This window comes from Epinephelus fuscoguttatus, linkage group LG23 (genome assembly GCF_011397635.1).
Source record: "Epinephelus fuscoguttatus linkage group LG23, E.fuscoguttatus.final_Chr_v1".
Taxonomy (NCBI): domain Eukaryota; kingdom Metazoa; phylum Chordata; class Actinopteri; order Perciformes; family Serranidae; genus Epinephelus; species Epinephelus fuscoguttatus.
In genome coordinates this window covers 32,278,415-32,303,493 of record NC_064774.1, presented here as the reverse complement: position 1 = coordinate 32,303,493, position 25,079 = coordinate 32,278,415, and the positions used below count along the sequence as shown (strand labels likewise).

The 25,079-nt window shown below is 39.0% G+C and overlaps 1 protein-coding gene across 2 annotated transcripts; it reads left to right on the top strand.

The window, feature by feature from the left end:
• Window positions 1–24,709, top strand: cd99l2 (CD99 molecule-like 2). Of its 2 annotated transcripts, XM_049568907.1 has the most exons (10): window positions 1–203; window positions 7,700–7,753; window positions 9,599–9,658; window positions 10,003–10,128; window positions 11,098–11,178; window positions 17,076–17,144; window positions 17,225–17,272; window positions 17,361–17,480; window positions 19,382–19,447; window positions 21,896–24,709. In XM_049568907.1, the coding sequence occupies exons 1-10, from the start codon at window positions 140–142 to the stop codon at window positions 21,955–21,957; spliced, it is 750 nt and encodes a 249-aa protein (XP_049424864.1). In that variant the 5' UTR covers window positions 1–139; the 3' UTR covers window positions 21,958–24,709. The 2 variants fall into 2 exon arrangements, with proteins under 2 accessions (XP_049424864.1, XP_049424865.1); XM_049568908.1 differs by lacking the exon at window positions 1–203 and having other exon boundaries at window positions 7,642–7,753.
• Window positions 24,710–25,079: the final 370 nt, after the last annotated feature.

The window sequence follows — 25,079 nt, the reverse complement described above, 5'->3', positions numbered from 1 at the left end:
GTGAACGCCTTGTATGCGGCTTTCGAGTGAGACAGAGCTGAACTGAAGGCTGCAGAGAAAAACGGAACGGTAACAAATCCCGTGATCTAGCCGCTGTATTCTCACTTTGTACCGGCTGTTGGTGTGTGTGGAGACCGGAATGATGGCTAACCGCTCTCTGTGGTCACTGTGCCTGCTGCTGGCGCTGCTGCTGCCGCTGGAAGGTAAGGCTTTGTCCTGCACACCTCAGCATATCCACATGTTCTGCCTTTTGTGCCGCACTTTGATTCAAGGCTGAGTAACGGTCCACCGGCCCGGAGGCAGACGTTACAGAGACATAGAGCACAGAGCCGCCTATTACATGTACACTCAGAATAATGTTTTTTTATTATTCATACACGCCTTATAGATTTTATTATCGATGCTTTATTCAGTTAGTGAGGCTCCATTTACTCGAGATATTGCTAGATGTTAACCAGCTGGAATAAATTCAGTAATTACACATTATTACATAAATTATTGGAATCAAATATGTAGATGTATATAGAGTTTGTTATAGTAACATCTGTTCCACTATTGTTTGATACGATATAGATCAAAGTCATGTGGCACCACCCACTATATTCTGTCTGTCTGCCTGCAGCTGCACATGCCATGCTGACAATGATGTCACTCTCACTGCTGATTAATATGACAAGTTAGTCACTTCAAGGTGAATAATTTAAAAGCAAATGATTTAATCCACTATAGCACCTGTCCTCGCATCACAATTACCTCCACCTTACATCACCGTCACCACCACCACCACCACCCAGACAACCAGGTGCAGAGGAGCTCCTGTCATTTGATTCTTTTATTCAGAGGTCTGCATGATAACCCGTGGTTTTAATGTATGGGCTGACTGAAAAGCTGCAGTGCAGTCATAACCAGAAAAAGGATGATTTAACCAGTCAGTGGTTGTCTGGTAAAGGAAATGCTATGATGCAAAGTATGTAAATGAGATGCAAATTGTGTGAATTCATTTCGGCTCACCAAGCTGGGGGGTCAGATTTGGGCATAAGATTGAAAACTGTTATGTCAGGTAGTTTAACATATATATATATATATATATATATATATATATATATATACATATATATATTTAAAATAATTGTTTTAGGGGTTCGTTGAGGTAAGGTTAAGATTTGATGTTGGTAAGGACTGAATGAAGGTAGTACTTCTATCTCTGCTGTGACTTTTAATCCCCTGGTGTCCGCTGATAGCACATTACCAATACCAGTGCTCTCTTTCCCCCGAATTCAAAATATGTGTACCGCTCTGCTTGGAGCTCACTGGAATCATTATTACACAAGGTAACTTGTGGCCAGGGATGGCTGTTGACCTAAAAACTGAGGACGCTGCATTAGTGTGGATTAGTCACATCTGGCTGGTACCCTTGGCATTGCTGGTTGGGTGGGGCAGCCTAGTGTGCCTAGGGTAGACTGTATAGGCCAGGGGGGTGATGGACTTGTAGTACATCTGACTTTTACACTGAAGTTCCTGTCACTGAGATAAAGATAACCTTTAATCAGATAAAAAAGTCTGTTTTTATTAGCTGTAACTACCAGAAAATCCTTGTTTTTAGTGACACCTCTCTTATGTGAACTGAAGTCAGCAACCAGTTGCCCAGGCTTGCAGTCCATAGCCATGAGCGAGCCTAGAGCATTGGCCAAAACAGTGACCAGCACGAGACTGACTGTGATTTACCGTTATCAGGTTGATAGAATGCTGAAAAATAAGTTACTTAAAAAATAAATTACTTATTTAGAAAAGCGTTACTGTCTGCAGTTTTACTACATTTAATTTGGACCATTGGCTCCATGATATTAGCTTGTTGGAAGCCCTCTGCATCACTTTTGGCTAGTACAAAGCAATTTGTATTATTGTATCATTTACTGTTGGCTACATACCATTTATCGTAATACATAAGTTAGGAGTCAGCTTATTTTGGCAAGCTAGCCAACTGACATATCCAATCTTACAGTATTTTGCTAGTCATAACATTAGCAGACAAGCAAGTTAAGGTTAGCCAGCTAGCTTAAATGAAGCTCTGCTTCATGTAACTGGTGTTAGTAAGAATAAGAATAACTTTATTCATCCCCAGTAGTGTCAGTTACTTCATAAAGTTAGCTGATAAATTAATTACCAAATGGCAAACTACCCAATTTACCAGCCAGATCAGCTCTGGAGTCTTGATGAATAAGATGATGTTAATCACTCAATAGTATTGCTGCTTTAGCTAACTAGCCAGTTGTCCGCATTAACAAGCAAGCTAATGTTAGCTAATACTAGTCAGCTAAAACTATAATCTCACAATATTTCATGTGTCAGTATATTGCCTTACGCTAGGATTATTTTTTTTCAGCCCCAGGGCACTGAAATTAGGATTTAATTTGATGGTGTTACTGTTTATCAAACCACAAATGAGACAAGAATTAGCTAGCTAGCGCAGCCTGCAATTGCTCTCTGCCTCAGTCTCCGCAGCTAGGATACCTCTCCCCTGTGAGAGAACGAATGGCAGCTCAGACCCCAGCCCTGAGGTTCACAACAGCAGTGCTGGGTCTAACCCTTGTAACAGCAGCAACAGAAAGTTTGCTTAATTGGTTTTAGTTGGTGGTCAGGGATCACACCCCCAGCGCTTGGTTGCGTCGGCAGGGCCACCATAACGGAAACACAGCATTGACTCTAGGTTGTGGTGTGTGCTGTTCATTTGTTGACGTTAGTAGATGCTATTCCCTTTTGTGTATATTCCCTTCATATTTTTTTTATCTATATTGTTCCTACTTTTTTATCTATTTAATTGAGTGTGGATTTAGTCAATATTTTTCCTGGTATTCACTGCAGTCAGCAATGGGAGAATTTCAATGTACAGGGAAATGTGTTTCCTCACTGTGTATATGACAATAAACACTTTGAATCTTGAATCTAGAATCCCTTTCTTAGCTAATGTTAGCTAGTGTTGTACAAATGCAGTTAGCGCTGTAGCAGAGCTGAAGCGAGGAAAGGCAATTGGGAATGCCAGGCCCCCAGAAGTGTGCTGGGCTTTGAAGCCAATTTTCACAGTGGCCATACAGTGAAATTTCAACTCCCAGGTCTGTTCTGGTGGTACCACTGGGCTCAAAAAGACTTAGGCCATAGACCATAGACTTCCATTGGTAAAAAGACATCTGTAAAACAGTGGATCAATTTTTTTGAGCGTCACAATTCCTGCAAAATGACGCGATCCACTGTCAGGAGTTAAACCATTCGGTCCGATAACATTTGGAAAGTCTAAAAGAACAGCAAGATTAAATCACTTAATTTTCATTCAGTTCAGTGGAAGAAGCCAGCTCGGCCAGTGAAAGTCACTAGTGCGCTTGCTCTGTGGGTCCAGTGATGCGGAAGCAGTGCCTTTCATCTAGGTACTGCAGAAATAGAGCTTTTTTGGCTTCATGTGCCACTGAGCAACTTTCATAGGAATGAATGGGGACCCGTCTTCAGTGCTGTATCCAGGTCTCTAAATACATCCACGGGGAATGTGCATAACATCACATCCTTTGGATTTTTCCCGCAAAATTTGTCCCAAGTCCGTTCATCCGTTGGCCATAAAAAACAACAAATGCATGAAAAAATATCTAACATTACATTCATACCTTAAAAAGAGAAGCCTACTCCACTGATTTAGCATTGCACTCCTATAACACTGTCAGACTCATAATGGAAGCAGAACCGGAGAAAGCGTCTTTACTTCCTTGTAAAAACCTGGTGCCTACATTATCCACGATGCAACTTGATGGCCAACAGTTTTGTTCATTGTCAAACTTGTACTCTTTGGACCGCACTGGTGTTGACTCAAGTGACATTACATGAGAACATTAATAAGACACCACACACCTCACACAATTAATGCTTTATACCATACATGTATAATAATAATAGCTAGATATCAGACTGCAATATGGTGCCTGTTCAGTGCAATGGAATTGCTTGTCTAGCGCACATGCCAAAAAAAAGTTTCTAGCTTCTGGGATTTATTTTTGGGGTTTGTCACCCACTGAATTTGCATAGTAGTGTTTCTTTTGCTGGCTCCGCCAGTTTGTTCCTGCTCAGCTCATAGACATCACATTGTGAACATATCACAGATTTTTGAATTGCTTTTCTCAGCTTCAGGAAAGTTGTACAAATAAAAAACCTTCATGGCCCAAGAATTCATACTAGAAAGGGTCATAATTGACTGTGTTTGCAGTTTGAGGTTGCCTGTCATCAGTTTAAAAGATGTCTCTTTTCTATCAGTGGTCTATGGGGAAAATGCTTTTAGTCCACTTTTTTCCCCTCTGCTCTAATACAGTAACTGGCCACTGCGAAAAATTGGAAGCATGGCTGAGCAGTGTTCCTGGGGGCCTGATTCATACTCATCCACATTTGACGAGTAACTACACCCAGGTTTAAAATCCTGCTTACACTGCAATCTAATGGTAGTAGCATGTTCTGTCTGCACACTGTGCATGACACCATAGTAGAACATTACATTTACAAATAAAACAGAACAGATCACATCTAACGGCGCTGATGGTTGTCACTGCTAGAAGGCTTGGACTTTTCAACCTTTCGAGGTTGGTGCAGTAGTGTGTCTTCATATTAACTTTAGTGAGGAGTTACTCTTTAAGGTTATAAGACAGTCAGTTTGCCCAGTGGCAGCTCATATAAGAGAAAGGCCAGGTAATCATTTGGGAAGCTTTTATTACCGGACAATATTTCCGTAACTTTTAGACATACATGGTAATTTATGAACATAGGGTTTTAAACTTGTTTAACATCTGGTGGAGCTAATTCATGTAGCATTTTATGTTAGGCGTCCGAGTGGTGAAGTGGCCTCAGGCTCAATAATTGTAATGGTCCTGGTTTTATTCCAGCTGGGTGCCTTTGTTACATGTCACCCCTCTAACTGTCTCTCAGTGTTTCCTGCCTGTCTCTGTTGTCAGCTATTGAATGAGGGAAAAATGGAGAAGAAATCATTTAGAACAGGAAGGCTAGACTGAAGTTTCAAGATAAGATAGGAACTGATTTCCAGTGGTAATTATGTGTGACAGCAGAACAACAACAACAACAACAAAAAAAAGATACAAGAATTAGATAGAAACAGATAGAGCATAGTGGAGGAACAAATACCTCAAACTACAGCATAAATTGGTATTAAGTCCTTGACCTGTAAAGTAGGAAATCAGTCTTTCTACTTTTTGTTGTTGACGTGTGTGTGTGCTGTGTAATGTGAGCTTCTCTGTGAGTTGTTTAGTAAAGGGGCCGGCCACACGTCTTGGGCTGCTATGCAGTCATATGGTGGTTCAATCAATTAATTATTCATTTGTAACTTTAATTTTTACCTCTTATTACATTATAGGCTGCTGCTTTATAATTGTCCATGTTTCTAGACAGGCTCCAGTATGTGTTAATGGAGTCCCACATAGTTGTAGTAATTCATGGTTTCTGATTATGGCATAATTAAGTGTAGACTGGGGTACAGTTGCTTCTGTTGTTTTACAAATTAAATCCACTGCAAACACATTGAATTGATTGCTGTCATTGGTGACATTAACGGCTGTGTCCTGGAACAGCTCTGGACTATGATTGGCTCCATCTCTTGCATACAGGGCATGTATTGTAATTTGTTAACATATCTTGATCTCAACAAGATGGCTGCATGGTCACTCCCCTTGAACTCAGGCAGCAACTCCACTCTGTGGCTGCCTCTGAATGGCGTATAGCAGTGATTTAAAATGTTTATTCCCCTTGTGATGCAGGGCGAGCAGGAATGGGACAGCACCTCACATTCCCTCTGTCACACCAGTCCTTATTCACCATAAAGCACACGCCTCCTCTCAGAATCCTCTGCTCTGTTGGCATGTCGGCATATAGAAAAGAGTTACCTGGTTGAATGGCGCTTCCAGAACTAAGCAAAGTTTTGCTGATACACAGGATATTACAGTTCCTGATATCCTGTGGGAAACTGATGCAGGTACATTATCTAGTTTATTATCTGATGCCAGTACAATGGCTATGACTGTTGAGTGACTCGCAGCCGCACACCACAAAAAGCACCACCAACACTTGCAAAATAGACATAAGAGCATAAATTTAGCCCAAATTTAGCAGAAACGACAGAGAGCCAACCAGAACATTTGCACCTGTGTCACTTACCGCTAATCTTGGGACAGCAGTGTCACAGAAACGCAGAGCCCACCTTTTGCTTCCCTCCCAATTAACACTCTTAGCTCTGTTGACACAATGGATGTATTAAGAGACCTGCTTACAGTGTTTTTTATATATGTATATATATATTAGGGCTGCCACTAATGATTATTTTCCTTGTCGACTAATCTGTCGATTATTTCTTCGATTAGGCGACTAATCATTTCATCGAAAAATGCGTTTAAATGTTGAAAAATGTCAGTCTGTCTCGCCCAAACCCCAAAATTACGTCATCTAATGTCTTGTGTATTGTGAAATCACTAGTATAGTGAAAAACAGAATCATTTGTGTCCTTATTAAATCAAGACAAGATGTCATAGCATAGTGTATTGATGAATTAATTTTATATTTGCCAGCAATGCTGGTTAATGTATATTTTTTGTCAGTTACACCCTTTAGATTGAGGGTTAGAAATACAACAAACAAATGTGAACAGGGATATGTAGGCAGAAGTGAGTATACAAATGTTGAACAATGTGAACAAGTCTCTGTCCTTTACTGCAGCTGCATGTTGAAAGGTGGATGTTTGCTTGTGTGGGGCAGCCAATGAGGTTAGCCACTGTTTGTTTGTCTCTGCCTTTGTGTCCTATCTAGTAAATGATCTCTTTTTTGCAATTCAGTCAACAAATAGAGCGGATTAGTGCACAGTGGGCCCAGTTGGCACCAGGGCAGGGACTGTGTGACACAGTAACACCGGGGGGCCTGGAACACTGATCACTGAAATGTTCATACCTGTAGAAAATAAAGGAAGCTTTAATCTAAGAGACCAGTTTCCACTTTATTTGTTTTGTTGGTTTTATGTGTTGGAATTAGGGCTGCCCGATTTAAAAAAAAAAAAAAATCATAATCATGATTATTTTGGTCAAAATTGAAATCACGATTATGGAAACAATTATGCAGCGCACGTGATGACTTGTATTGTTTACACGACGGCATGTCATTTCTGTCTCTACATGGTCGCATGTTTAGAATTCTCCTCTGCTCTCTGTATTGTGCATGGCGGAGTTTGGCCCTGATGCGCACGCGCGCACACGCACACACACACACACACACACACACACACACACACACACACACACACACACACAGACCAACCTCTCTTGCTCTCCCTCTGCCATTTTCCACAGGCTGTTTTTGAAATCTTCCGTGATCACCTGCCTCTCGCATTATTCGTAGTTCACCTACTTGACTGGCTTGTGGAGTGAATAGAGGAGAGGAGGGGAGGTGGCGGTATTGCGCATGCGCGGCTTCTGTAGAAGACAAAATAACATCTCTAGGCGTCCATGACCAAAAATCATTTACCCTCGATTTCATTAATTTTGAAATCGTTTCACCTCAAAATCGTAATCGCGACCACCAGACGATTAATTGCACAGCCTTAGTTGGAATCAGTGTAACATGTCTGCTTTCTCTGTCCCTCTTCTCTGTCTGTCCCTCTGTCCTCTCTGGACTCTAGTCCTGTCTCAGGACTTGAACCTGGCTGATGCCCTGGATGATGACAGTAAACCAGGTAAGTAGAATAAAACAGTGTTTTTTTCATCCTTTTCAAGTTGTGATACCACAGAATAATCAGGCGACCCCTGCAAACCGGCGTAAACAGCTGTTTCTACATGCCTCCCCCTACTGATTTTAACTGATTAATGTGAATGATCTCATTGATAAATGAAAATAAATAATGCTTTGTTTCTGATGACCATAGACTGTATAAAAGATGGACAATGAGACTCCACTTACCCCCATTGTACAGAAGTGAAGCTAAAATATCCCGGATACGGCAGCTGAAATCTTGCTCTGCTGTCATCATTTGGAGCCAGAGTCTGTGCAGTAAAACAAATATATGTGAAGTATACTTTGACTTTTTAGTTTGGCCCATGTCCCATCCACTAAAGGCGGATTATATTTGTGTCAGCTCTATGCAGAGCCTACGCTGTAGCCTACGCATGTGGCCTACGCCGTTGTGAGCATTTATGCTTGTGCAGTGGTGTGTCTGTGTAACTCTGCAGTTACACATCCAAAACACTAGTCGGCGGTGGGGTTTCTGTGAAGTGCTGTAAAGTCAAATTGATTCAAAACACACATTAAACAGGGCTTAATAGAGACAATTTTAAACACAAGTACTCAAATCAGCTTCATTATAACTCGCAGGATTCATAGAAAAAACACTTGTCTTTTGCCGGACACATTTTCCCCACAAATACATTATTATTAGCACAAGCCTATGGAATTATACATTATATGAATTAGCCTAGCAGCTAGTGGAGATTTTCTGCACCTAATGAAGTCAGGAACAACAGAAACATTTAACAAAGGTATGGTTACAAAATTCAGCTCCATTACAGCTCAGAAGGTTCATTTACAGAACAATTATGTTATACTAAACACGTTTTCCAAACAAATACAACACGCTAGCCTAGCAACTAGCGGAGATTTCCTTTACTCATATGAAACCAGGATAAATCACACACAAGACTTAAAATGCTATTTTGTGTGGGCTTCATTGTCTTCACAATGTATTGTTTCTTATCTGTGAAGTACAAGTAAAAAGAAGCTTAGTTTCCACTGAGGAAAATGGTTTTCAGCTTACAAATGTTTTTTTTCTTTTAATCCACAACCATCTCGCGACCCAGTGCTGGTTTGAGAACAACTGTAATAGAACACCATACCATGTGTGGTATTTGCATGTTCTCCATATCCTCTGTGTTTTCTTGCTCAGTCTATGACCTAGCATTTCATATCATAGATCTGTATCACCAAATGATTAGAAAATTTCATTATTATGAGATCTATCTCTCGTAATCGGATTTTTTTAAATCTTGTGCACATAAATGAATTATCTTGAGAGAGAGAGAGTTAATATCTTGTGCACACAAACAAAAAAAACAAACAAACTGTGAATTATGCATCTTCCACCATACAATAGAGAAAAGTCCCGTAAAGTGACTTTTTTTTATCTTGTGTGCACAAGATAAATGATATAATATTTTTGTACTTTAGGGGTTCCATTGGTTTCCATTCATTTTGTACAACAAAAAGTCAGCAACGAAAACTCTTGAAATTTGCTTGAGTTGTTTAATCCATGACAGTATGACGTCTACATGCATTTGCCTCAGTGCTACTTTATGATTATGAGATAATATCATACCGAAATGAATGGAAGCTAATGGCTGCCTTTGACAGTAAAAAAAATCCAGCACATCCTAAAATCAAAAAACATGTAGCATGCATTCAAAAGAGCAAAATGTTACGTGTTTACAATATCCAATATTCACTTATGAATGACACCAGGTAAAATAATTACTTTTAAATGATGTAAATAATAATTATAATAATTCATCATCTTTTACTTTCACAACAGTGAGTCCTTCCCCAAAGCCACCAAAACCAGCAGCACCAGGCGGGGGAACAGGAGGAGGAGGTAAGAACCCTTACAGTTATACAGTGATCATTTAATTCTATAATTATTGTATATTATGATGTAATACAACACCAGCTTAACCAGCAACAGCGACAGGACCATTTTTAAGCGGGAACCAATGGGAATCAGTGTAGACCTAAATGTTTTATTTTATTTGAGGAATACTGGAGCAGGAACATCACATATCTTATTGCAATTTCTGATTTCTTACACTTTGTGTTTATAACTCAAACTATGGCTGGTTTTAGACAAGCCTTATCCACCTGTGTGAAAAATTTTACAGTGCACTTATCATACCTGAAGTCAGTGGATCTACATATTAGTGCCGTCAATGTTCTGTGCAGACTTTAATCTAGAGGATATACTCAGTACCGACGGCACCACCACCACTACCACCAAAGTCCCACCCAAGGTTGTGCCCAAAGTCCCCGCAGGTACCAAGGCCCCAGTCAAGCCCAATCCCAAGCCAGGTGAGAGAATGCACCTTCCTCTGTGTTTATAGGCAGCCTTCCTGCTGAAGTCTGCACCCCAACTACAGAGAGCACCAGTTCTTTATTAGAGGCTTTGCATTTATTTCTAACTTGTTCTGATTTATATTTTAGAAATCAGTTTTCTGATCTGCCTCTGTTTTAATTTGTTGTTTATCCAAATCCAACACCAATTCCATGCCTACTTGCAGTTTTTATCCTCCTCCTTTATATAATGACTGTCCTCACTTACCAATTCATTGGTAAAGCTCACTGAGTCACGAAAGCCCCAGACTAAAAGAAGGGCCCTCTCGTATTTCACATATTTTTGTGTTTATTATTCAAAAACTAATTGGTGTCAGGCTGTCGAATGCAACATTAACCAAAACTGAGATCCATATCAGCAACCACATTTACATGATTCCCTGACGTTAGCATGTAGCTACATGCAATGGTGTACATAAAAACACTTACAGTAGTGTGCCCGGAGCAGATGACCACACAAAGAAATCTTTCATAAGCTGACAGCAGCTTGTCTTGAAAGTAGAAAAAAACGTTGGAAACAGAGTATTCAGAACGGTCCAAGGCCTGAGGTTTTTGCTAATAGCAATATACACTGTGATATACATTTTTATATGTATGACAGAAAATAAGGAAACGCATAATAGGTCCTCTTTAAGTCCCAGAAGCCTGTTGCAGCAGCTGTTTGTAAGTTCAAACATACCTATGTTTGAATATTATTAAATGACCGTTGAATTATTAATGAGGTACCACAGGAACACCTTATTATACGTTAGCTAGTTCACACGAGACAGCATACATTACTTTATCCTTTTGAATAACAAGTCTTGTTGGTCTTATATTTTCAGTGGTTATTACCCTCTCAGTTTATTTGTCCTAATGTTTTGTTAAACTCCTGTGTTTGCCTTTATTTTGCAAAACCACTGACAACTGACCTTTTGACCTCTACAGCTGCCGATGACTTTGACCTGGCTGATGCCTTGGACCCCAACAATGACATTGGTGGCAAGGATAAGAACAAGGGGCAGGGAGGTGGGTGCGAGCTCTCCCGCAAGATTAGTATTTGTAGCTGTTAGTTTGGTAACACTCCAAAAAAGCATCACTTTGAATTCATGTGGAATTAAAGCCACTATATGTAAAATATGATCATATTAAATACATCTTAGAATCTGTTGTAGTCAGCAGCTTATACCCCTACCAGAAACCTGTGACATCAGAATAGTTAATTGATTGGATGCTCTAATGACATACAAGTTCTACACATAGCGGCTTTAATAGATAGTAAAGCCTTGTTTCCACCAAACCGTTTGGGTCAGTTCAGTTTATTAGACATTTAACAGTTATTTTTGCATTTCCACCTTCAGAAGTTGTTGTGGTACCTATACAACTGTTCCATTTTATCACGTTTTTTCGTAACTCCTCTGTTTAGGTAGCTAGCAACCTGATCCAATACTTAAAGATGGAGCTAAATCACTCAGTATGTTTACATGACATTAGGTAAAATCAGTTTTATGTTAGTCCAACTAAAAGCAGACTATTAAAATACATGTAAACATGTACGTCCATCTGAAATAGTACTAAATAGAATTTCTCAAAGTTGGACGAACAGACTCAGAAAATACAACTGGGAGTCTAATGACTCCTGCATGTATACAGTCAATCAAAACCAAACTGGCCTAAAAAGTTTCCGCCATGGGCTTTGACCCGGAAGTCAAACAGCAATAAATGTGTAGCTGAAGAAGAAGCTGGTATCAACACAACAAAATCTACATCCAGAGCCATGCATTTTTGGACAGAGGAGGAGACACAGTTCATGCTGAGTCAGCAGAAAGAGTTAAATATTTTGAAGTACATGGATGGGAGGAAAACAAGGATTGGCACCCTGTTCAAAAAAAGTAGCGAAAACAGCTAGACAACGCTTGATTGTTTGGTCTGTGATGTAATAGGTCAATGGAAAAAAGGTCCAATTCTAACAAACTGAAAGAGCCACCTATCGTAGCAGAGTTGGACATACTTTGGTCAATAAATCGATTCCCCTACCGTGCTTGTATACTAGGACAAGGACAGTAGTCCAATTAATTGGCCTAGTTGAACTACAACCATTGCTACAACCGTATCTTGACTTAACTGTGCATGTAAACGTACTGACTGGTTGGTCAAGTGAGAATCGTCATTCTTGCTTGACTCTCTTCTTTTTTCTGACAGTATTTTTCTATGGAAGCGAATCGTGACTAATATTTAAATTAAAATGTATTTGCAGAAATGCTTTTTCATTTTAAGAATGTGGCTGCATTATTTGACTCACATATAAAATTAATCATCAGTCATCCTATTTGCATTTTAATTTTCTTCTTCAAGACTGCTCATTCTTTTACTTAATTAAAATGAAAAAGAAAAAGTCATTTGCGATTTAATTTTCAAAATATGCCCCAGCAAATAGATACCAAAATTCAATTTGAAATGTAAAATTTGAAAATTAAAATGCATTTTCATTTTAAGAATGTGGCTGCATTATTTCACTCATAAATAAAATTAATAATCAATCATCCTATTGCATTTGCATTTTCTTCTTCAAGACTGCACATTTTATGCCATAATCAAAAAGAAAACAAAGAAGACATTGCTATTTCATTTTCGTGGTCTGCCCTGCAAAATAGTGCCCATAATTCGAAAATGATTTGGCAATCTGAGCGGCGCAGGAGAGTGACGTCAGGAGCCGCTCTTCTCAGCTGAGAACCCATCTAATACAGTAGGGGGCGGTGTGCACATTTGATATATAGATGCATCACAGGTTATGGCGCTCCCTGAGATTGTGCTTTCTAAACATCGGAATTTCCCAGAACTGAATAAATACCACACATAGCAACACAAAACTGCTTTGCTAGCTCAATCATGTTGTAACTAAGATATCTGCTGGAAAAAATAATTTTTTCATGGACTGTTCATTGAGGATACGGAGTTAATACGTCCGCTGACTTGACAGTCATTTAAACTGGTAGCAGCTTATGCTTGTACTTATAGCTTATACTTTGTAGACATTAAAAAAAATTAAAATGCAAATAGGATGATTGATGATTAATTTTATATATGAGTCAGATAATGCAGCCACATTCTTAAAATGAAAAAGCATTTCTGCAAATACATTTTAATTTAAATATTAGTCACGATTCGCTTCCATATTTTTCCTTGCTGCCTACATCCTTTTCTAAAACAAAGCTTGTCTCCTCCTTGTAATAAACAACCACATACCGGGAAGAAAGAACACAAAACACTGGACGTTATCCACTGTGTCCGTGAGTCACATTTCCTGTGTTGTGTTAGATATTATGTGACACTACTTACTCGCAGTTCACATCCAGTAACAACCCTGCCTACATTTAAGAGAAGTGTCTGCAGTGGAAATGCAAAACAGATCTAGGCTTCAGGTACATGTCCGTACAGGTTATGTACAGGTTCTAAGGGTACTCTACTGGAAGTCTTCGGTGGAAACTCGGTTTATGTCATTATCTGTGGTTTATCAGCGATGTACAGTATATTTAAGGCAGGGCAATTTTAAATTTATTTGTTTGGCACTGGTGCCACCTGACTTTTGATACCAGATTATGAAGAACCCTCGCCCTTAATTAATATACTGTATCTTAAACCTGTCCACTCATCTGCACTTGCTATTACTTTCTTTTGTTGACGACTTTTAATGTGCCACCTGTGTCTCCATACAAATTCTTCACCACCCTGCTTGAGTCCTTCTAAAATTTAGCAAAGTTATTTTGTGTTGAGAAAACATTTCAGTTTTCATTTTGGCTCGACAACATTTCTCATTTTTCAGGATTCTTGCAAATGCCATTAGGAGCATTGGGAGGAAGCAAATGAACATGATTTTTTTCACAGACTATCTGCCTCATGTACTACTGTGAGGTTATAGCCACAGTTTCAGCAAGTGATTTGTATAAAAGTTAACAACTTTATGCAGCAAATGTACAGTTAATAAAAAAATTGTGGATGTGATAAAGCTCAATAGGGCAGTAATGTTACTACAGTACTTGAGATAAACTTACTTTAAAGTGTACTCAGCTCTGCCTGTCTGCTGCTGTCAGTATACTGCTAAATTACAACAAACTGCTCGTTGAATTAAAACAAACAAATGAAAAAATTTCAACAACATTCTTTAGTTAAACTAATTTAATATGGAACTGAACACAAAACACACCAATAAGAGAAAGAATGATAGTTACACTCTAAAGTGCAGTTTCCTACTGATACTCACTTTCAACTAACTCATAAAAAAAAAAAAATCCCTGAGTGCAATATCGCAAATTTTCCCCATGTGTTTATCACACAGGTTGACATTGCAATGGCAATAATAAAACAATATATTGTGCAGCACTACTCAGTTGTTCTGGCATTCCTTTAAAACTTCCAAGGCCACAGCATGTGCAGCTTCTTAAAAAAGAATTTGAGCTACAGACAGTAGCCATGACTTCACCATCAGGACAACTGTCCCTACAGTTTGCTTGAATAAGTACTCTGTTGTTGAGTGCTACAAAAGAACTACGTAACTTTCCCGGATCAAGAGAGGGAGCTTGTTGTTTTCATCTGTCGCTTATCATCCCCTCCCACTCTGCTCATACAGTAATACTGTCTTACACATGCTTCACATGCTATTTCTGCATTCTTTTAGTTAAGCAGCTGAAGACCAAAATATACTTTCAGAGTTTTGATAGTTTAATTTCATCCTAATATGGTTTTAAAACATTTCCTATATTTCATTTTATAGTTAATATTTTGTATTTTCTGTATTTCTTTAATTAATTAATCCTTTGTTTGTAGATATCTGGAGTGATTCTTATTTAATGAAATAAATGCATAATCTGTCAAACTGCTGGTGATCAACCTTAAAATATTCCTCTGTTCACAGAGTGTTAGAGCTAGACTGATAAATGGGCCGATATGACATTTCAGATAAATCAGTAATGATATATCTCAGCCAATATGGAACATTTTCCACTTGGTATGCATTTTGTTTTACAAAGAACAAAAAATCTAAATTGGATTTTTTTTAACTTTAAAGTATCAATATTAGTATTGGTCGAACTATATTGAGTAGAAATTCTGCATCATACACAAACCAGTTTCAACTTTAAGATACAGGAAACTTAATTTAAAAACATGAGCAAAACATTGGAAGTTATACACATCATCAAATACCAATCAATCAATCAAAGTCCATATGATTTGGGTATGAGCATTTCAAGTAGAATCTCAAAAACCTGTACTAAAAATACAACAGAGTAGCTTTACCACCTGACGGAGTATCAGTAGACATGATGAATTACTGTAGACTGTGTAAAAGAGGAGGATGCAACCTCCGGATCAGGGGCCATATTCACAAAGCTCACTAGAACAAATAGTTGGTCCTAGTGACTTCTTCTAGTGAATTCTTAAAATTGTGACGTTTTCTTTCAGAATGTTTTTTGAATACGGCTCCTGAAGAGTGAAGCCAACTCGGAAGTGCTTTAAATTTACATTCTTTGTAATGGCCATCAGGGGGTGACTCAACTGACGGCAATAAGAAGTCTGATTGTATTGAAAAAAAATGACAGTACTCTATCTATCTGTCTGTCTGTCTGTCTGTCTGTCTATCAAGCCTACTTCCACTCTTCCACCCAATTCCCTTTCTGACTGCTTATTGGATATGAAATCTTGGCTCTCCTACAACTTCCTCAAACTTAAAAGTGATAAAATCATGGTTTTTAGAGTCTTCCTGCCACCTTTGGAACTCCGTCCCTCACGACATTTGCAATATTGAATCCCTTTCCACTTTCAAATCCCATCTGAAAACACTGCAATAGAGTCATCTATAATTATGATATTTGTCTAGTTATTTTATGAACTTATTTTTGTATATGACTGAATTGTTTGACTTTATGATCTATAGATATATTCCTGCTTGTTTTTTAAAAACTTATTTGCTTTGAAAGGCACTGTAAATAAAATGCATTACTATTATTACTTGTTATTATTGTTATTATTATTATTAATAAATAAAACTGAACATCCAATTTCTTGGATGATCTTTTATAGCACAACCAAACACTGAACAAGACTTTTTCAGACAAGCCAACATTAATAATAACCTTCATGCACAGAAACACACTGAAATAGTAACAGCTACAGCTCCGCCATATATGGATGAAAGGATGGAGCTGTGGAGGGCAGAGGGAAGGATCTGACACATAGACTGTGGTGACGCCTCATAGACAGCCTGTCACTCAAAGTGGCCCAAACCTTATTATGTGTAACTCAAAGCCTTATAAAAGTTAGAAAGGTGAGTTCAAAATTCAACCCTGCACAGTTGTCATGAATGGGGAAATTAGCCATAGAGACCAAGACCTTTTTTTTGTACAAGGCTGTAAACATGTTTATTTCTGCTATACAGTTTGGCATTTTAACATGGGGCTCTATGAGGATTGACTGGCTCCTGGAGTCAGCCTGAAATGGCCATTAAAGCAACTGCAGTTTTTGGCACTCTTGCCTTGGCATAATTTTGCAGCCCGGGAGATTGCTAATTGTGATTTCCTCGGAGTTGTCAGGCAGATCCAGCCCTTGCTCCTCCGCAGCTCCACCACCGTCTTGTCCAAATATGGTCACTTCTGGCTCCAGAAGTCCCAAATGGCGATGGCCAAAATGCTAAACTCTGGGCACAAAACAGGAGTCAACAAACCAATGGCAGATTATCCAGTCTAAGGGAACGACACCAGCTTCAGCATTACATAAACAAAAGAACTTAACAACTCCATGAATGACAAATGCAGCTCTGAACAAATTCATAACTTTGGGTTTCCTGTACCTCTAAGCAGCTGTCTTTAAGTTTATCATGAACCGATTCCATTTTCTTCCTCAGTGTGGTGATCATCTGTCTCCTCTTTCAGGTGGATTTAGTGATGATGATCTGTTTGGTGTTGCTAAAGATGGTAACTACAAACCTGACAAAGGCAAAGGTAATATCTACACATTTATAGAGAATCCATGTGTAACTTGGTAGCTAAATTAACCCTGCTATTATTTTGCATTTTCACAGGTGACCGTCCAAGTGGTGGTGATCAAAATTACCATGATGATACCAATGGTGGGTCCTTTCAGTCTCTAGTGTTTCTTCATAAATACATACATATCTGCCACTGGACTTAACGCTATATCTGTGCATGTGTTTGCAGAGCCGGCTGCAGAAGTGGGCACCATTGCAGGGATTGCTAGTGCAGTTGCTATGGCGCTGGTGGGTGCAATCAGCAGCTACATCTCCTACCAGAAGAAGAAGCTGTGCTTCGGTATACAACGTAAGGCCTCAGTCCCTCAGAACATTAACCTCACTGATGTGCCAATACTGCTACTAGCACAGCTTAAACCATACTGTGTGGAAGCCTTTATGTAGGTGTAAGTAGCAGCTGTTTAAGCTCTGATCAACCCATTTCACACGACCTGCTTAGCAGCAGATAGACACATTTAGAGAGTAGTTGGTAAACACAGTGGAGCATTTAGTGGAGATTTAAACATCAGTAAATAAAGAGATAACTTCCTGTTTGTAGTTGATTGCTCTTGACTGGGCAGTGACTTAGATGTTTCCAACCAACCACTTTACACATTACTTAAGTCTTTACTAAGTTTTAATGGTGTAACCTGATTGAATAAATCAAATAAATCATGGAACCTTAGAGTGTATAAAATAATGGACGTAGCCACAGAGATGTCAACCAATGTTTCGTTGACTCGAGTTTGCCTTTTGGCTATCGCCATCTTGTTGTTGTTTTTTTTGGGGCACGAGAAGTGACCATATTTGGATGAGAGGGTGGGGATGCTAGCTTAGTTAGCACAATGCATTTACAGAGCTGTGATAATGCTAATTCCAGGGTTTAAAATTAGCACCAGTCACTAGCCAAATGCAGGTAAAACATGCCAGCTGCTCCTAGATTTGCCTCACTCACCAGCTGAAAAAACAATGGTAATCTATTCAGTGGTTGGCAGATTTTGGAATCCAACAGCCATAGTGGCAGGTGAACAGAAAAGTTAATTCCCAACCCCGGCTAATGCTAATTTTTGCTAGCAAAAACAGGTTTAAAACCATTAAAACAAAATGTACTTAACAGGCTTGGGTGGTATGTGTTTTTTCATACCTTAATACCTTCCTAGAATTCTTACTGGGGTATTTGGTTGGTACTTGTGTGTGGCACTGCCCAGCAACTTCGGGGCTGAAAAATAAAGTCAACGTGGAAGTGCCAAAAAATGCATTTCTTTGAATTGCCACTTGAGGCTGGCTTCAAGAGCAAGTCAGTCCCCATAGACCTCCCTGGTAAAATGCCCAACTTGACAGCAGAAATAAACATGTTTACAGCCTGGTACAAAAAATGTTTTTGGTCTCGAAAGCTAATTTCCCCCATCATTACAACTGTACAGTGGGTGAAGTTTTATATAACTCACCTGTTTGTATTTTATTAAGGCTTAAAGTAATGCACAATTAAGAGTTGGTCACTTTGATTGACAGGTGGTGCTGTTTTTTGACAAATCACAACCATGGTGACATCACTGGTTAGGTAGCATAACCATGGCGTACCCCCCAATTCACAGAGTATAGGCGTAGCAGTAGCTGTTGTTATTTCAGTCTGTTTTCAGTTCACAAGACTTAATTGTAACATTTGGTAGCCTTAAAAAGAATAGTTAGTTTTTCTGGTAAGTAAGTTTTGTTTTAATGGTTTTACGATAGTTTCTTGCTAGTGAAAAATAGCATTAGCATTAGCCCAGTTTAACTGTAGCTGTGAACTAATCATCCAAACCAAGCTAGCAGCCAGCATTACGGTTATCTCCACCAATTGATTATTTGGTCACTTACGGAACCAAAAACTCAAGATGGTGATGGCCAAAATGCCAAACCTGGGGCCTCAAAACAGAAGTCCACAAAGCAATCAGTGATGTCAGAGCGGTTACGTCCATTTTTGGGGAGTTTTTTCTTATCCGCTGCGAGGGTCATAAGGACAGAGGGATGTGTAAAATTGATTGATTGAAAATTGATTATTTTATACAGTCTATCGGTGCAACACAATCTTAGAGATAACATCACCTCATTGGTTGTGGTAGTAAAAGCATTTTTGGTAGCAGTAGATAGTGTTGCAGTTAGTAGCAGTTGTGGCAGTAGCAGTGTTAACAGCAGCTGGTAATGCACACTACGTGTGTTGTGTTGTGACAGAGAGCCTGAATGCTGAAATGGTGAAGGCTGAGAACCCCGAGGCTGTGGTGGCTACAGAACCACAAGGTAAACACATCTCTTCTGCACTTTATTCACATCTACTGGACACTCTCCTCTAGCCTCATTTATAACTGTACAAACCCAAATTTACAACAACATATCTTTCTGGAAAATGCAGCGAAAGTTTTCTTTTAAATGGTGGAGCTATCATCACTTGACAACACTTATCTGAAAGGAGAAACTCATCAGAGGGCTGTCCTGTGTTCTCCGTTTAGAAAAAATAAAACAGAAAACAAAAGGGAGAAGTGTATTTTTAATGTATTTGGTTGCATGATGGTGCCCCATAGTTTTGCATTAATTCAAAGAAATTATTCAGTCAAAACTTGGATTAAGTAGTGTTGAAGAGTGAGTTTAATGAAATATGCAGGCATACTGATTAACTTAAAGACACAGAGCAGGTGAGCTGACCCCACACAAATGAAATGTAAGCACTTTTATACAGTAAACCAAAGCAGTGATCAGACAGTGAGTATACAATAATGATCAAATGGTAAGGAAAGGCAATGATCAGATAGAATGCAATTACATTTGCATACACACCTGAAGGGGACCCACATTTGACAGGATTAAAATGATAAAATTAGCAGAGGGAGGCAGGAGGCAGGAAGGACACACCTTTGGCATGAGATGAGATCAAGGACCAGACCACATGAGGAGTGCCAGATCTTGCTCCCAGACATCACTTGATTGGCAGGTCTGCACTGCCCTAATGTGTATGTTCTTCATCAGCGGTAATGGCAGTGTTTTATTCTAGGCAGCAGCAGCAGCTGATACACAATACAAGAGCCACAGACGACCCACATTACCTTTCCTGCTGAAGTCTCCTTCTTATCTAACTCACAAACTTAACACACACTACAGCATAACTTGCTTATTGAGTCACCAAACAAACGTTCTGCACTGCTAATGTCAGTTTGTAAGCTAGATAGCTAACTAGCTGCTCAGCTGTAGCACATTAAACAGCTTGTAAATGTACCTACAAATGTCATTTAAGGCCAGTTCTCCTTTATACCACTAATAACACATTGTCTGCTCATGAAATGTAGCTACAGAGCAAGTTTATTTACTTTGTCCCTTGATCACCTCTGTATAACACTGGCACTCTGGCAGGCTGCCAGCTGCAGTCAGTCTGGTATTTTCCAAAGACCCTGTTTCTATCTTTTAATGATAAGAAACCATTAACAATACTTTTTTTTTTAAGATATTTTTGGGGCATTTCGGCCTTTAATTGATAGGACACAGACAAGCGTGAAAGGGGGAGAGAGAGAGGGAGTGACATGCAGCAAGGGGCCCCAGGCTGGAGTCGAACACAGGCCGCTGCGGCAACAGCCTTGTACATGGGGCACCTGCTCTACCACTATGTCACCGACGCCCCAACAATACATTTTTAAATAAAACTCTGACATTATGTTGAAAGACTAAATGTGATTTTAGTTGGACTTGAACTAGAGCTGAATATCACATTCAAAAATGGCACCCCATTTATTGTTTTTTATGCCTCTGCACCAGTGACAGCCGTGGCCAGAGGGATTTTTGGGTTGTCAGTCCACCTGTCCGTCCATCCTTCTGTCTCATTCTCATGAACATGATATCTAAAGAACACATTTAGGGAAATTCCTCATATTTGGCACAGTTGTCCACGTGGACTCACTGATGAACTGAAGAGAATCTTGTGGTCAAAGGTCACTGCAACCTAGCATCCATCTCATTCTCTTGTATCTCTAGAAGGCCTTGAGGGAATTACCTCTAATTTGGCACAGATGTCCTCTTGGACTTAAAAATTAACCCATCAGGATTTGATGGTGAAGGTCAAGGTCGCTGTGACCCCACACAACATCTTTTGGGTCATAATTCAAGAATTCATATGCTTATGATGACAACATTTCACACAAATGTCTGATGAGATAAAATAATGAGGTGATGACATTTTATATCCAAAAGATCAAAGGTTAACTTCACTGTGACATCATAATGTTCTGCATAAAACACTTTTCTGGCCATTACTTATTATTATAACTCAGGATGACAAGGGGAGACATTTGGTCAGATACTGACACTAATCATGAAACTGTGCTGATTGTATAGATCTTCTGTGAAAAGATGTGTGTGAAGCATCTATGTTTTAGCATCTTTGCAGCAACATCCATATTTGAAGCTTTATCAGCTGTCATGGCTACATGTGAGTCTGGACAGGCATGGATGTAAACTGTAACTGCAACTTGACTGGTTCATGGAGGAATACAATGGCAGCAATTGTAGTTTGTCTTGCTGATTGTGTTGCTTTTGTTGTCATATTGGCTCCTACTGTCTTATGTCTGTATTTCTGAATCTGTCACTTAATTGATTTTAGAACATTTTGTCAAAGGACTGCAGTTTCTTGTCATTGGAAATAGCTGATAAATTTGATCTGTGTATAAAGCACTGGTGTTTACTTTTCTGTTTTTGCCTCTGCAGTCCAACAGACTCTTCTGGAGCCACCCAATGCTGAACCTCCCTCTGCAGAGAATACTGTGTAACACACACACTCAGACATACACACACAAAGGTCACCCACCTACATGCGCTCTTTCCCAAACACCCCCCCCACCTACCTAATCCCCATGCACACACACAGACACACACACATACACACACACACATACACTCACACATGCTACAGGATAGACCCTCTGTTGTGTAGCATGTCCTTGTTGATCCTGCAGCTCAGTGCTGCAGAAGTTGGGATTTGTAGTCCTTCTGCGCTGAATGTGAACAGATTTTTTTTAATTCTCTGCTATAAACATGGCCGACAGTGTATCAAACCTTGCCAAATGTATGTGTACATAGTTATTTATTGTTTACTATTTGAACACCACTAACAATGTTGATATACAGTTATCCAGCCTTTAGCATGTACTCCAGGGTTTCTCTGCTGTGAGCTGGGGCTTTAGTCGTAGCATTTTGCTGAGCTCCAGACTCAGACTAGTGAAGCTGGATTATTGGGAAAAAAGGCAGTTAATTGTATTATATGTTGGAGAAAGAAACTCCTCTGGGAATCTCTGGGTGTGTCGAACCTCTTTGAGTTCACAGGAGGTCAGTCAGTGTTGAGTGTACTGGATTTCAGGTGGATTAGTTAGCTAATTGATTGAAGTGTGAGACACTGATGGACTCACAGTATGATTCCAGCTGAGCTTCAGGTGAACCAGGGAGCGCTGTGAGACACACCCAGTGTTTCTTCTTCTTTTCTTTTAGATGGATGAAAGTTGTGAATTGCAATCAGCAATATTTCATTTCCTGACTTTGAATGGTATACAACCGTTTACCCCCCTTTGACACATAGCCTGACTGTTTCTTTGTGGCAATTCATTGATGTTACTTTTGTAAATGATGGACATCCAATTTCAACTGGAGCAACACGTAAATGAAAAATGTGACAATATTCCACAGATTTCTATTCAAAGCTTTGTAGCAACTGATTATGTAATCACTTTTGAAATGTTGTGATAAGATGTGTAAATGGTCAGATAAGGTAGTCAGCCTTTATCACAGTGGCCAGTTAATGTTAAAGGCAAACTAAAGGCAAGGCACATACTCATTCTACAGAAGCTGAGAAGGGACATGCTATTAATTTCTTCTGTCTTAATGATGTCATCTTGAGATCAGGATTTAATTGTTCTGGTATCTATCTGGTATTCTAATGACAACAAGTTAATTTATGTTGATTCAACGGTACAGTTGACTGTAATATACTTAACCTGTGATCTCAAGAAAACTAAAGGCCAAATTTTATAGATAATTTATCATGAGAGAATGACTTTAGTTTTCTCATGATTACAGGATAATTATGGAAACAACAGCTGACCTGACCGCAGCATTATTATCTTGTGATCTTGAGGGGAAAAAAAGTTTTATCATTATAAATTATTTTGTTATCTTAACAATCTTTTTTTTTTTTTTTTGAGAATCGGCATAAATTAAGTAGTTATCACAAGAAAACACTCTTTGTTATCTCAAGGTACCAAAAATAATTAGCTTGCAATCTTAAGATTACAGCAATGAAGTAAAAAAATGCAAGCTTGGCCGTTTTTGGCTTCCGCACCTGGAACTGAAGTTACATCATGAAATAAAAATTATTAGGTTTTAATCAGCGTTTATGATAATAATGCTGTTTAATACGTTAATATTCATTAAATGAAATTTCCCAAGAGGTTTACTTACATTTTGACCCACATGCAACACGTGTTGCCCTTAAATGGGCTCCACTATTAACTATTAAGTCCATTATTATGACATGGCTAATAGAACCGGACTTACTACAGGTAACTACTATTTACATAGCGTGATAGATACATCATTAGTTGCTACACTGTCCTCATGTTGTCCATCTTGATGTACAAAGATGCCTTATTCAGATTTGGATCTTTTTGCTGTGGGGAAACAAAATAAGGCATCCAAACATTTCCGTCTACTTACAACCTGTGAATTTTTATAGTGTAAATATATTTCAGGTTTTTTTTCAACTAGCCTTTAATGACAATGCCTAATGAAGGGAGCCTGGCTTGGTTTTCCAAAGTGGTGATGGTGAAATAATTGTGATGAATAGCCGTCAGTGAGCCACCCAGCAGCTTCTTTATGTAAAGGACTGTAAGGTTGGAGTTCAAAAGAAAAATTAAGTTCAGAAGAAAAGTTTTTTCACCATACTTGTAGCATAAAAGTGATGCTAGCTAAATCAGTTCCACTGCAGTTAGAGCTTAAAAATGCATAGCACATACTTCTTTTTCTCTGTTCATTTGGAAGGGATCTTCTTCAGTAGGAAGCTGTTAGAAAAAATGAAAGCCTCAGCACTTTGTTTCCAGAAAAAGCAGGCTGTGACGAGGCTCGTGGACAGGCAGATAATCTGTGAAATGTGACTTTTTGTTGAAGGTACAGTTGCTACATTCAGAAGCTAATATCATTTGTGCTGTTTTATTGTCTTGGCAATAAGGTGCCAGTGTGTGCAGAAGAACTCTGGATTGCTCTTTATTCCATGGTGGCCATTTTAATTGTACATTGTTGTGATGAGTTCTATGGGAAGGATGTGTGTGTAAAAGTAGTACTATGTCAACACAAACAGATAATAGATTGTGTGGACCAGATAGTTATTAGCCCAAGTATACACTGATAAAAACAAACAAGGAAATCTTGTGGAGTTTTTCTGTTAAGTTAACATCTAGTTTTTCTGAAACATGTCACCATGAAGCCTAACAAACTTGTTAAATGCATCATCATAAAACATAAGCTATTTTTTGGTACGTTGTAGCCAAATATACACCAGTGGAACAGCAAACTGTTAGCAAGAATATGAAAAGTATAACTGCATGCACATGATACTAATAAAATGGGGACACACTCTTAAAAACTTTGCTGCATAGCACTACTATATAGTAGTCAAAACTCTACTGGATACCCTTAACCTGATCACTCTCCTAACTGGGGATGCATGATATTATTGGCATGTCATCGGCCAATACTGGCTATAAAATGTGATGTTATCCTTTCTTGATCCGCCGACCCACATAAACTCAACTGTTAAGCTAGCTAACAGCCAGGGAGCTAAAGTCCACACTAGTTAAATGTTGCTAAAGTAGCTAGCTAGATGCTAGGGGGCATATCCATGTGG

What these genes read in the sequence shown, in the direction of transcription:
- cd99l2 (XM_049568907.1), top strand. Translation starts at nt 140, where the DNA reads ATGATGGCTAACCGCTCTCTGTGGTCACTGTGCCTGCTGCTGGCGCTG. An exon ending in GCTGCTGCTGCCGCTGGAAG is followed by an intron (nt 204 to 7,699) that starts GTAAGGCTTTGT and finishes TCTGGACTCTAG; the next exon opens with TCCTGTCTCAGGACTTGAAC. An exon ending in CGGGGGAACAGGAGGAGGAG is followed by an intron (nt 9,659 to 10,002) that starts GTAAGAACCCTT and finishes TGTTCTGTGCAG; the next exon opens with ACTTTAATCTAGAGGATATA.